A 15007-nucleotide genomic window follows, 5' to 3' on the forward strand; every position below is an offset into this window, starting at 1 on the left:
ATTTTTTCCCCCTTAAACACATGTCCAGTAACTAAGAAAATAAATGCAAGTGGCCCTGGGAACTTTGATTGAGACAACAATCAAAAAGGAAAAGTTGTTTTTTCTTTATGCCAAGATCAAGTCCAATAAAATATACCTATAGCAGAACAGGTACTTGTTACCCACATCTCCTCTAAAAGAAGAATGAAAAATAAATTTATACCTGATTTAGTAAATGATTGTTATGAGAATTTCCATTGTCCAAATATTGAGAATGAGTTTTCCACTTAGCCTTATTTGCTGTTGAATTTACTGTGATATTTCTGATATCTTATGAAGTCATATGTACAACACAATCAAAAAATTAGAAGTTTGAATCGGAATAATTAATGGGTGAGTTACATAGGAGAATATCGCAAAGGCAGAGTTATTAAGAGTTAATGGAGCACTGCCTGATCAGAAATTTGTACATAAATTTGGTTCCATGAGAGACACAGAATGAATCCCAATCCAGCCAACACAGTATCTCTTACATGAAACCTCAGAAGTGGGTTTGGGACACCAGCCAAAGTAAACAAACACGTCTTCCTTATTTGGCCATAAAGAAGTTGTTATCAACCTTGGCTGGACATTGGAACCACCTTGGGGGTTCCAAAAATACTGATGTCTGGTTCCCACTCTAAGGGATTTTGACATAATTGGGAATTTCAAAATCTCCTTAGGTGATTCTTATGTACAGCCAAGGTTGAGAATCCTTCCTCTGGATAAATACATAAATAAAGCACCCACCTGTGCCTCTGGGTCTGGTTCCTCCTCAAAGCTTCTTCCACTTCCCTCTGGGTCCCCCGCACCTCCCCACCCTAACCCTCCTGCATCAAATTGGCACTGCCTCCTCCTTTCCCAGGTCAGACCTTAGCTATTTTGCATTTCATCCTTTTAGGACGATGTTGTCTGCAAATCCACACACTAAACTTGTTATGCTGACACCATCGTCCCCGGAATGGTGCGTATCAGACATAATGCTCAACTCAAGTACACAACAACTATTTCTGGCACCTGGGGTAGTGTGCATGTGAAATAGTACCCAGCCAAAAATGGAGTTGGGCAACAGAGGACAGAGGTGAAGAAGCTGTGAAGGTTACCACATTTCTCCTGACACAATGAGCAAGACCTGATGTGAATGTCCTGACTCCTCCTGGCATTGCTCTCTCTGAACCAATGTGGTCGGGTTACAGGGTTCTTTTTTTCCTACAAGGGCAGGATATCATCACACAGATATACTCCAGGGTTGTCTCAATGACCCTTAGCCAAGGAGAGGATTTTTAGCTTACTTTTTAAGAACAGCTTCATTTTTTCCCTTCTGTCCAAATATTTTATAGCCAAGTATCTCAAAGAACCTGTCTTAACCTTCAGTCAAACTTAGGCCTAATCTTACTGTTGTTTTTTCTCTCTCAAAGTCATAGTGATCCCTTAGTGTAGATAATGGATAGTACTTTTAAAACTGGATACATGGGTCACATAGAAAGGGACTCCAACATTAAACTTTTTCCCTTAATATCCCTTAAAAGCTTTGAGTCTACCTTTGAGGATAGACTCGGATTTTGATTTATTAACTTGAGAATCACTTTAAAAAGATTTGAAAGATTCCTTATGACTGAAGTACTGGAAAGCATCTCACTCAGTCCTGTCGTAGTCCTTCCACAGTTGCAGTCAGACAATGACCCTTATGGTGATTGGGCACTAAGCCTGGGGCTCAATGACGCGTATAAAACAAAGTTAGTAGTACTGCTTTTGTAGAGGGTTAAAATAAATGATAAACCAATCACCTCTCCCGTCAAACACCAAGATTAATGGATGATTTCATGGTAGGGATTACCGCTCAAGTTACTAGAACCAGGGAAGCAAATACTTCCAACTTCTATTTGATGAATAAGAATGTACAGGCCCCTTTTCTGCCGGAACATTAAAAAGTGCTTATTTTTTTAAAGGAGTCATAGGGGATAAGATCAACTTGTTGAGACTGTAGTTTGAAAGTCTTATCTTTTGATGCCATCTTAGCAGATATAATGTAACTTTGATAACTAAGGCTCAGAGTCACTTTCTCTGTCATTGTCCAAGTTACCGGAAGTGTTTTTCATATGTTCCAAGACAGAGGAAAGATGGCAAAGATGAGAAGATGCAAAGGATCACCGGGATCATGTGAAAATTTTCCAAGACTGACGATGATAAGATGGTTGTGGTGGCGCTGGTGTGTGTCTGTGTGTCTGTGTGTCTGTCTGTCTGTGTATGCTCAGGTCAGTGCAACAGAACAGAGATGTTCAAAGAGAAAAATCACATCCACTTTATATTCTTGTTATTGCTATCTCTTTGAATTATAAAAATAATTTTGATACAGTAAAACCTCATTAATTTGAATTCCACTAATCAGGAGTTTGTGGGATGCAGTTACCCTTACATTAATAAAGGGCTTATAAAACAATCTTGAAAGACACATTTAAATGACTTCAAAGAACCTATTCTTTTCATGCATTTCAGAAGCACCTGTTTACTTCCAATTGATATGCTAATTATAAGCTCGATCTATTCATTGAAGTGAGAGTTTTAAGCACTTTTGTGAAATGCTATAATGTCCTTTTTGATATTTTCTCTATGTGCTTTAAAATATTCTCTGATTGTTATTTTTCACTGATTCATATAAGCTTTTGCCAAATTGTATCTTATTGCATATGAACCAAACATGTAATTTTGGTTATAATAATTTATCTCGCTAAGACACTGTGCACTTATGATGTACAGTTTTATACAAGACATATATTATATATTCCACTTATTCTATCTCTTTAAATGATGTAGAATAGTGCCACTCAACTGGGAGTAATTTTGGCAATGGCTGGAGACATTTTTGATTGTCATTAGTACGGATTCCTACTGGCATCCAGTGAACAGAGGCCAGGGATGTTGCTAACATCCTACAGTACGCAGGACAGTCGTCCACAACAAAGAATTTTCTGCTAATAGTGCTGCTGTTGAAAAACTCTGACATAGAACAAGTTAAATCAAATCTTATTAAGAGCTTCAGAGATATTCATCGAATTTAATGCTGCTTTGGACCGAATTTTATTATTCTGAAAATTAATATATTACAGAGTTCTTTTAGCTTTTTAAAATATATGTATAAAAATGATAAAGTATTTGTTCAGAATATCAGGAAATTGGGTCCTTGAAACTGATGGTCCAAATAGTGCATTGCAATTCGGCTGTCAATATTTTCCAGATCTTGGTCTCAAGTTTCTGTAATATTTTTACTATATAATTTTATGTGTCATGTCTGTATTTTCAAGCCAGGTTCTGTCAGGTCTAAGGCTGTTCATAGGAGTCTGGGACATTCATGGAGAATCTTATTTTTATTTAAATATAAAAAAGAAATCAGGAGAATTCAAGGATTCTGAGAAATGCTACCCTAGTATTTATTTTCTGATTCTTTCAATCATCTTTGCTCTTCTCAAAATTACTGAGAACATTGTAAAGGAAGTGCTAATTCAAACAAAAAATCCTAAAAAAACAAAAATACTAATTTTAGCTATTAATATAACATGGACTCCAGGACAATGGTGAATTCTTAAGAAACACAAATGGAAATCCAGTAAGATCTGGCTTAATCAAAATTCAATAAGCCAAATCCATATTACTTTAAAACAGATTATTTTTGAAGGAACAACATATTACAGTATGTGTCATGGAATATGCATATATATGTTCCTATGACTTCTGACTTCCAGAACCATGTTAAATGATGATAGCAACTGTCTTTATTTTGTTTTGCCTTTAGTGCTTCTCTGTTGAGTTATGACAGATACCTTTTATCATGTTAAGGATATTATTTATTTCATTATTAAAAGAGTTTTTTAATAAGGAATAGGTATATGGCATCTATTGACATAATCCTGTGGCTTATATTACTTGATGTAATTAGTGACAAAATTATTGATTTTGTATCATTAAACATGTATTATTTCTTTTGTCCATTATGATAGCTGAGGCCAAAATAGCAAAAATGCTACTACATTTTATAAAGATTTCCAGAAATAAGTATTGAACCAAAAAGTATTTTCTAATGAAAGCCCTTGTTAATCAGAAATGTAATAAATCAGAATCTCTTTCCTAAAACATTAACTGAGGTTTTACTGAATCTTACTAAAGAGAATGACCAGTTTGGTCTATGAAAGTCAGGCTGCAAGAGCACCTTTGGATTGTAGACCCCACTGGGTTTGAACAGTAATATACTGTGTAATTGGCAGACAAGGATACAAATGGAGCTTTAAAAATATATTACTTTAGAAACCGAAATTAGAGTGTATGTCATATCACTTTTTATGAAGTCAGTTCTCAAAGCTAACTGCATTGTTCCTGTAGTATAGTTTCCCCAAACCTATGGTCAACTCCCCTTCAGAGTACAAGCCAGGCTGAAAAAAGTACTTCAAGGTGATCCAATCCTGCATGGTGTGTGACTAAAAATAGCAATCCTTTCCGAAGGAAATAGAAATGAAGATAATTGTGTTGGGAATAACTTACTATACTGGCAATACTTGATTATGACTGAGAACTGTAAATGATGTATAATATCATGGAGAGAGAAGAATGTTAATCAGACTCTTGCCATAAGAATTCAATAATGTCCTAGTATAATAAAAGTTACAGATGAGAAGAAAACTATGGGTTTTTGTTCTATTTTGTTTTCCTTTTTTAGTTGGGTACACTGATATCTTCTAATGCAGGTTTTTTAAATTGTTGGGTGTGGCCCAATTTATAAAAATAAAATACCATAAAACTTTTTTTCTTCTGTCATGACATGCTTTTTTTCCTTTTCCTCTTAAGATGTTAATTTATCATGCAAAGATTTTTTTTTCATTAAGTGCATTAATGCCTTTGTTTGTACAGGAATTTTCAAATCAAAAGGACTCCCCATAGTTCCTAAATGTAAATCCTTAGCAAATGACATGCCAAGATGACAGCTCCATTCCACATGGGAAAAGGCAAAATCAGCCATATCTTGGGATTTTAACCAGGGTTCCAGCCTTTCGGTTGTACAGCATCTCTGGTAAGTCTCCTTTATGATAACTTCAGATGGACTATAATGAAACATTTTGTAGAAGAAACTGGCTTCTAGCAGTTGAATAGTGATGCTGGGAATAAATTTGGTTTCCCTGAATAATGGTTTCTCAAAGCAGTCACAGCTTCCTTAACAGTTTAGAATTGGTACCATTTCTTATCCTTGTATTTCAGCATTAACTGCAAAGAAAAAAATAGTCACTGTTAGATAATGAAAAAAAAATCTTTAAAAGTGCTATACGAGTTAAGCCCATATTGAACTAATCATGCATATTTAACTGAATCTCAAAATATAATAAAACTGTATGGCTTTTATTTTGTGAAATGAAGTACATGTGAGAAAGATTTAAAAAAATAAACAACCAATCAAGCTGTAAAGACTCAGCTGACAGGAAAAGATTTCTAATGACAGACAATACGGAGGGTGTGGATTTCAACTTTTACTGCCCCTTACAGCTCTCTGGGGGAGCTCACATAATCTACCTAAACACCTTTTTAGTAGCTGATACATGATACAAACCCAATATATCCTAACCAATGGATAAGTTTCTTTATCCCCTAAGGTTATATCAATATATTAGTATCAATATATTACAATATTTTTTTAAAAAAAATTTTATCTCTCAGATATTGGGGAAATAATAATGCTAATAATAGATCCAAGTTACCCTGGTTCTCACACAGAATTACTCATGTGGCATATCTCATTATGCTTTCCCGTGCAGGACCTAAATGTTTTAAGTTAGTGCCGTAAGAAGATGCCTGTCTTTTTTAGGCAGTTTACCTCATGTGCATGTTTGGAAAATGCTTCCGCACTGGTCATCATGCCTGCAGTTTTCTCTTCCAGCTCTCCTAGCCTCTGTCCTCTCTCGTCAAGTGCGATCCGTGCACGGGTCAGCTCTCCCATCACCCCTCCAGCAGCACCTTTCATTCCTTCTATACCACCTGGTCCAGGAATGTGCTGTGCAAGGCTTCGGGATGCTTTTCCTGCCGAAGCTTCCCCAACTGGGAATTCAAGCCATAGCAATTTAAAACATTTGTGAGTAATTCAAAGTTTGTCACCAAGACAAAGTACTTATATTAAATTGTACTGTCATAATTTTCATTAAAAGACAGACATATTTGGTCCTGTCATATATATGTGTTTGGATATGTTAGCACTTACCCAAGAAAAATGCCTAAGAAAAAGATTTTGAGAGATACTGTTACTATATGCCTCTTTTGTGTATGTGTTCCATATAATATAGCATAATTACATTTCTTGGCTGAACCGCAATGCTCAAAACATATGTGACCTCAAATTTAACCAACATTAGTGTCTGTTCCAATCTCAGGCATGATCATTTGCTTAAATTTTTGCCCACATCTTTTTCCAACTTTTTCTGTTCATGTTGATATAATCAGCCTTTGTAGGCCTCAGGTTTTCTCTTTCTTTTGTACTCTTTCTCTGTGTAAATACTAGAGAATGAGATTCTTGAATGTATGAATGATGGGCATTAATACACATATGTTGAAATTGTGTGACTTATAAATGCCTAAAAATTTCCCAATCACTTCTAAAGCTCAGTTTCATTCAATTTCAATGAAGTAAAATTTATTTATTTAAAAATAGCTATCTTGGCAGAAATTTGGTGAGCATTCCCAAGGATATAAAATTGAGATAGAATTAAGATTTTTTAAAACTTAGAGCCTTATTGAAATATAATTCACATACCATAAAATTTAGCCTTTTAAAGTATATAATTCACTGGTTTTCAGTGTATTCACCAAGTTTTGTAAGTATCACCACTATCTGATTTTAAAACATGTTCATTACTCCAGAAAGAAACCCCATACCCATTAGTATTCATTGCCTATTCCCTCATTGCTCCAGGCCTGAACAACCACTGATCTACTTTCAGGCTCTATGGATTTGTCTATTCTGGACATTTTATCTAAATGGGATCATATAATATGTGGCCTTTTTTGTCTGGCTTTTTTCACTTAGCATTATGTTTTCAAGGTTCATCTATGTTGTAGCATGTACTAGTACTCCATTCCTTTTTATGGCCAAATAATATTCCATTGCAGAAAGGCGCCTAGATCTTTTTGCATAAAGAGCTCAAGAGAAAGAAAATTTTGATCTTTAAGACCAAATGGAAACTATATTCTAATGTTCTCTCCCTAGTATTTTCCTACTGCTTTTCAATTATTATTCATCAGAGTCTCACTAGTAGATTTTAAAAAGTGATTTATTCTCTAGCATTGATAAACTTTGCATTCTGAATAGGAAGTCTGTTTCTCAGTAATAATTAAAGTCAGGCAGATTAAAAACATTTTTTTTCCAGACTTTAATAATTGAATACTTTCACCTTGCCACACAGATATGATCTATCAAATAAGACATTTAATAGCTTGCTTATAATTTATATGAATTCTTCATATCACTTTTGTTAAAAAATTTCCTAATATGAAGTGACCAATTTTATTCATATTTGGTAAACAGAAATACTTTTCATAGTACAGAAGGAAACACATTCAAACTTTAAGAGAGAAGCAAAAAAAACCTCATCTAGAATTTGAGAGCACATATTACATTAAGTTACACACACACACACACACACACACACACACACACACACACACTCAGAAGACTCAGGTCTTCTATTTTGTGATATATTTTTATAATTAGGAGTTTACTCACAGAGCTCTTCTCTGTCAAATGTTTGTCCACTTCCACCAAATAGTCCCTTGAGAAAACCTCTATTTTGAGCTTCTGGAGTCTCTATGGGAGTAAACAAATCTCCCAGCATGTCCTGTATCAAATTCAAAGAAAAAAGCATTAGAGCAACTAAAAATAAATGAATAGATAAAAAGGTAACACTGAGGTATGTAAGAGCACATCATGAAAAGACAGTCTGCTTTCCATTTGTTTTCTTGGTGATTTTTGCTTTGTTCATAGTTCTTTCTCTGACATTTCTTTCTCCATCTCCTTTTCCTTCCCTTCTCTAGTAACTGACATCCTAAAATTTTCCTTTTTCTGTCCTCTTCTCTTCTCCCCTCTTCAAATACAAAACATGGGAAGCTAATATGTTCATCCTAGGATTAACTTCCACCTATGATCAATGACTACCAGTCTAGACTTCTGTTCCTTCTTCAATTACCACACTCTCTTTCCTATCCTAGTTCCCTTCCGTGAACCAAGCATGGATTGTCCTGTGAAATAGGAAACCCTCAGTGGTATGTGGAAGAAGGTTGCCTCTATTTTTATATCAAGTACAAAATTATGAAATGGTTCAAGATAATTTAAATGAGTCAAAATAGGCAGCTACTATCTGGTGAGGTACAATTGTTCTCAATATTTGGTGAGCCTTAGAATGAAGGAGGAAATATTTTTGTTAGAAATGCAGATATTCATCTGTATTATTTTGGCAACTTTTCTGGAAGTCCAAAATTATTTCAAAATAAAAATACTTAAAAATAGGAAAAAAAACTGCCCTAGAGAAATTATTGCACCAGAAGACATGTACAAGAATGTTCAGAGCAACACTTATTTCTAAAAGCAGAAAACTGGAAACACCCAACCAAATGTCCATGAACAGAAGAATGGATATGTGTATTGTGGTATATTCCTACCATGGAATACTTTACAGTAGTTAAAATACATGAACCAAAAGTACATATATCAACATGGACAGATCTCAAGAACAGCTAATGAGTGAATAGAGTAAGTTGCAGAAGGATAATTTATAGCATGATAGCATTTTGTGAGGTTTAAAAACATGCAAAACAATATTACATATTATATGGGTATATTAATATGAAGTTAAAGAATAAATAAAGGCATGAGAATGAAAACCATGAAATTCAGAATAGTCATTACCTTGGGAAGGAGGCAGGAGAATAAGATCAGGGTGTGGTGGATGGGGGACTTCAACTGCATTTGTACTGTTTAATTACTTAAGCTGAGCAGTGGGTATGTAAGCATTGGTTGCATTACATTTTATTTTTTTCTCATATGTATGTCTGATGTATTTCACAATAAAAAATTAATTCAATTGTTAAAAAAAAGAAATGCAGATATTCAGGCTGTATTCCACATATACTAAATCAGAATCTATATAGATGTTCTCTGGTCTTCTGTATTTTTAGCAGACCTTGTTCTTCTGGCCTTTCTAAAGCAGACCAAAGTTTAAGAATCATCAGTGTAGGGGAAGGAACTCAGACAAAAAGTCAGGAGATCTGTGACCTAGTATTAGTTTGTCTATGAACTTCCAATATGATTTTAACTCTCCTCTCACACGTCTACTCACCAGACTTGTAATGTTCCTCCTGAAACCCTTCTCTTTGGAAATGGCAGCACCTCTATTTAGTTCTCTAAGCCACAAACCCAGTAATAATTAATTCCTTTCTTTACTTCATTCCTATATCTAATAACCATCAAATCCAACTGATTACGTTTTAAAGCTACTGAATCTGCTGACTTTTCTCCATCCTCACTTCTGGCTCAATTATTTCAAGCCACTGTTGTTTTTGGACTTAATTATTTTAAAAACCTCCTAATTGTTCTCCCTACCTTCAGTTTTGCTTCCTCAAAACCAACTGCCATATTGCAACCAGAATATTTGTTTTAATAAACAAATCTGCTAAAACTTTCCATGATTTCCTACTGCCCTTGGGATAAATGCTGGATTCCTAAGGAGCTTACAAGGTGTCCCAAGATCTAGTCTTGACTAATTCTCCAGCACCATTCTTCTTCTCTTCTCACTTCCTGACTTTGCTCTTTCTTGGCAGTTTCCCGAACCCCGAAGTTTTCACATGCCACTACTTCTGTCTAGAATATCGTTACCTGTTCCATCTCCAGCCACCCATTCACCTGGATACCTCCTTCTTGCCCTTTAGAGGCCAGTTATGCCCCAATCCTTCTCTAACTACCCTCTCCCTCCTGCCCTTCTTATATGTGTCCCCAGCACCGGCACAGCCATGTACATAGCATTTTCCACAGAGTGTGTGGTTGTCTAACGTTTATCTCTCTTTCCACACTTATAGGCAGGAACTTGTATCTTGTTTCTTATAGTATTCTTAGAGCCTCGCCAAATACCAGGCATATATTAAAAACTCAATGAATATTTGTGGAATAACAATAATAATGATAATACTTATTATCATTTATTTTAAAAACTTACTATGTTCCAGTCACTGTGCTCAGTGCTTTATATAAATTCCTAAGTCTGTCAACAATGTTCCAAGGTAGAACATACAGATGGGTTACGAAAAATGCCCAAAGTCATACAAGTGGGGGAATCAAAATACAACTCAAATAGTTCAGAGCTTACACTCTTAACCTCTATATTATAATGAGTTTTAATTTTCTTATTTGAAAAATGAGGGAGTTGAATCAGTTAAATCTCTTTTAGAATTTAAAAATTAGAAAATTTAAATTAAATGTTAAAATTTATTATTTATGCTCTAACCAACTGAGCTAACAAGCCAGCCAAATTAAAAAATTTAAAAGACTCTTAAAATTTTGTGATCATTCTTACTTTCCCAAGGTTAGATAGGCTTTTATAACTATCATGTTTCTGGGCTATGTTTACTGCTATGACCAAAGACAAATGCCCAATCCCACATGATATATATATATATTTTGTGGCCCTTAATCAAAATTAAGGTTTATTCAAAAAAATCCATGAACTCCTTGAACTGTATGCAAAATTTCTGTATGTACATATATATTCCCCACCCTGGGAGGAGGGTTTATAATATTTCAGAAGATTCTCCATGGGCAAAAACAAACAATAAAATAAACAAACAAAAAGATTAACCTTTACTATTAATAATCCTCACATTCCCTCCCTCTTTTTTTCTTATTAGTTGGGTGCATACTTAGAACCGTACTAGAAGCTGGTAGGATCACAGTGAAGAACATATATTCAAAATATGTTCTAGGAAAGGCATATTTATAGTCTGACCCAATAATATTTTAGATTTTAGACATCTTTCTCATTCTCTCTCTTTTAACAACCATGTCCCATTTTTTCCCGTAAATGTACCTCCTGACCTACCTGTAGATTATCACACATTTCTTGGCTGTATGTTAATCGCTGAATTTCAGTAGGAGAGACAAGGTATAATGCCTGTCCTTCATTGGTAAAACAAAATGTCCGTGCTATCCTCATGTCTGTCAGTGGCAAATAATTAACATCCAACATTGGGCGAAGACTAGGTAGGCTGAATGGAAAAAAGTAAACCCACGTTTTATATTCAAGTTTTAGAAGCAGATCCTTACATAAAAACAGTAATTTTTATTTCATTATTTTATGGTTGTTTCTTTTTATTCTCTTGAAGCCTCAGTGGTAATATTCACATAAAATTAGTTCTTCTATCTTAATCCACCAGAGGTTTAGCAAATGTCCTGGAAGGATTAAATGTAGTGGCCAGCAATCTCAGGGGTGCTTTTTGCAGTGTTTCACAGGTTCCTACAATATGATAAAGCTTTTGGTTATGTCAGAAACATGACAGCTAGAAAGTGTCTGACTGTGTTCTTGGTCTATTGTCTCTCATTAAGGCAAAACTCCAGAGTCTGAGGAGGTTGTGCACTGACGGAGAAGAGAAGTGGGTCCAGTTCACTGTGCCCAGGAATGGAGTGGCTTTACTCTCTGTTTCTTTACTCTCTCTAAACACAGGAAATAAAAATTAACTATAACTTAGGGCATATGCACTGAAGACATGATTAATAAATAAACATGGCCAAGGTTGTAAGGGAATAAGTTATAAATAATAGATCATAATTTGACATCCAAATGAATACTACATATCCAAATTGTCTTAGCCCATGGCTATATGCTTATCATAATGTTGCACTAATATTTTTGCTAAAATATTCATCAGAATGTTTCTTTGGATATTGCTTTTAGAGCCAGTTTTACAAATCTCTGAAGAAAATCAGCCTTACTGCTTTTTAATCTTATCTCTAATGCCAAAAGGAAAAAAGAAAAAAAAAACCCTTGTATTTAAATCTCAAGTTTGAAACTATTCTACTGATTCTAAGTGTGCACAATGATTTTAAATTATACCAGATTATAAAACTAGCATCTTCAGGGGGTGGAGGGTGGGGTGGAAGTACTGATTTCTCTTAACAAAGTAGTTTGTAACTACATTTTGAGCCCTAGAACTTTACTATATAAAATGGGACCTGAAATCTATGCTACTGGAATAAGCTTTTCATGAGGTTCTAGCACTGTGCTGCCCAATAAGATAGCCACTAACCACACATGGCTATTGAGCAGTTGATAAGTGGTTAGTCCAAATTGAGATGTGTGTCAACTACACACTGGATTCCAAAGCCTCTGTATGAATAAAGAATTATCTAATATCTAAAAAAGATAATAAAGAATTATCTGTTATAGCACTTCAGGTAACTAATTTCCTTAAGATATGAGTCCAAAACAAACCCAGTTGAACAGACATCTGTGATAGATTCTGTCAGATTAATGGGTTGGGTTGAGGAAGAGGTTCCAACTGACTTTTCTGATGGGCTATGTTGTCTATGTTGTGTAATAAAAGTAAGCCAAGAAAAGAAAATAAAAAAGGTGTAATCACTTTGGGCAGGAAAAGGGAAAGAGCAAGTCGATTGCTAAGGGCTTGGTAACAAGTGCTCTTAAAACTGGAAAAAAAAAGAATTTTCTTCTATTCAGGGACACTTATAAAGAAATAGAGTCAGGTAACTAAAGATGGTTCTCACTAAAAGTGGCTCTTACAAGCCCAGTTTGAGAATTCATACATAGATAAGCCTCAAACTTGCTTTTCTAGGTCTGAGGACATTAGAACCTAAGCAATTGTTAACTATCTGCTATCTATCAGAAAACTAGTACTTGAGGAAATTGGGCTCAGGACAGTTCCATTCTGATAGAGTCTGGAAAGATCCTGGGAATATACTTAGCATGGGAAAATAAACAAAGCCAGGAGCATGCAATTTGTAGTCCTTCAAGCCACACAGCACAGTACATATTATTTCCTAGCCATACTTTATATATTACTAACATCCTGTGGAAATCATTTCCTTTTCAAATATTTTTGAAGATCCTCTGAAACACATGAAGAGTTTCCAGTATAACACAATATCAAAGTAGCCATTATCATGTAAAACAGCTTTTACAAAGGACAGATATCTTTTATCAATGACTGCTTTTGTCTTTGAAACTCTCTTGTTTTTCATTTCTCAAAAACTCTGCACAAATGTAGATGGTAGCACGTATTCATTTAAATAGAAGTTAATTTTGAGATATATATAATATCAATTGAGAAATACAGAAACACTAAAATTTTGCAAAAACATGGTAAAATTCCAATTGTGACATAATAATAGTTTAATGTAAGACAAATTTTGAGTGACTAAATGCTAGCTTAGGGGAGGAGAAGGTGTATGCATGAAACACACACACACACACACTTTTTTTTTAAAACTGAGACATGTCTAGGAATTCAATCATCATTTCAAAAAAAAAACCTGGAATGACCTTCATCGGAAATCTCTAAAAACAGTTTGAGAAAGAGAAAACCAGATAAAGAAGAATTAGAAATATATAAGAATGAGCAGACCATAAAATGATTGTTTTTATTTTTTTTAAATTTTCTTCTTCACTACTTCCCCTTGGCTTACAAATCTGTTCATGTCTCTCCTATTAAAAAAAGATAATAAATATAAAACACTCTCAAAATAGAGTTTCATTCTTGAACTACTTTCCTGTTTTTCTCCTTTTCCTTTACCACAAAATTTCCTGGAAAGAATAATCTATACCAAGGGTTAAGGGCCAGATAGTAAATATTTTAGGCTTTACAGGCCACGTAGTTTCCCTTGCAACTACAAAACTATGCCCTGTAGTGCAAAAGCAGCCACAGTCAATATATAAACAAATGGATGTGGCTGTGTTCCCAAAATACTTTATTTACAGATCTTGAAATGTAAATTTTATATAATTTTCACATATCACGAAATAGTCTTTTCTTTTATTTTTTCAACTATTTAAAAATGTAAAAATCATTCTTAGTTTGCAGGCTATACAAATCCGATTTGATCAGTGGGTTATAGTTTGCCAGTCCCTGATCTGTACCACTGTTCTATTCTTGCCCCCTTTAAAATTAGCTTTTGCTTCCACCACACTCCTAAGATTTGCTTTCTCAAAGATCATTATTTTCTTATATCCAAATTCTTTGACCTCTCTGCTATATTTGATTAGCTCTTGACCACCTTGCTTTGTTTTGATACTCTTCTTTCCTTTTTATTTCATGAAGTTATACCATCCTGGTCCTTTTCCTATCTCTCTAATAGATTCTCATTCTCTTTTGCTGTATCTTCTTTCTTCTACTACCACATAAATGTAGAGATACCCCCAAGTTTCTATCCTCAGCCTAATCTATTTCTCATTTCTTTTTATACTACCTTTTTTGATGATCTCATTCACTGTTCTAAGCTTTACTAATGCGTTTACATAAACGACTTCCAAAGCTCGATCTTCTACCCATATTTTTCTAAGAACCCAGACCTTAAATTGCTTGTTAACTTCTGTGGAATGGCTTATAAGCACCTTTGGCTTCAAATATTCATTCTCAATTCTTTCTCAAACTTCTCATTATCAGCTTTTCCAAATCCTTCTGACTTTCTTATCTCCTAATGGCATCACTATTATCAAAGTTCAAAAAATATTTTTTTTTACCTTTAAATTCTCTTTTAACCTCAAGATTTAACAACCTCCATTACCTTTGACAACCAATCAGCTTTGCATCCAGCAAGTTTCCCTCCGTTATCCCTCACACCTGTTCCCTCCTTGCCTTCTATACAGCTACCACTGCAGTTCAAAGGCCCACCGCAAGCTCTCCCTCCATGGGTATTTCCTAATGCATAGCTAGAGAAGGTTTATTACTCACTTTAAAGCCCCAT

At 34.7% G+C, this 15007-nt stretch overlaps 1 protein-coding gene across 2 annotated transcripts in view; it reads right to left on the reverse strand.

Annotated features, from left to right (window-relative positions):
- Window positions 1-3226: 3226 nt before the first annotated feature.
- The window catches only part of STXBP5L (syntaxin binding protein 5L), a 354645-nt gene continuing 342864 nt past the window's right edge, over window positions 3227-15007 (reverse strand). For both annotated transcript variants that reach the window (XM_063092515.1, XM_063092508.1), the window contains 4 exons: window positions 11133-11298; window positions 7772-7883; window positions 5873-6093; window positions 3227-5268 (listed from right to left, as the gene is read on the reverse strand). In XM_063092515.1, the coding sequence (XP_062948585.1) occupies window positions 5227-5268; window positions 5873-6093; window positions 7772-7883; window positions 11133-11298 (541 nt within the window). In that variant the 3' untranslated portion in view covers window positions 3227-5226. The remainder of the gene's footprint in view (window positions 5269-5872; window positions 6094-7771; window positions 7884-11132; window positions 11299-15007) is intronic.

This window comes from Cynocephalus volans, chromosome 1, assembly GCF_027409185.1.
Source record: "Cynocephalus volans isolate mCynVol1 chromosome 1, mCynVol1.pri, whole genome shotgun sequence".
Classification (NCBI taxonomy): Eukaryota; Metazoa; Chordata; class Mammalia; order Dermoptera; family Cynocephalidae; genus Cynocephalus; species Cynocephalus volans.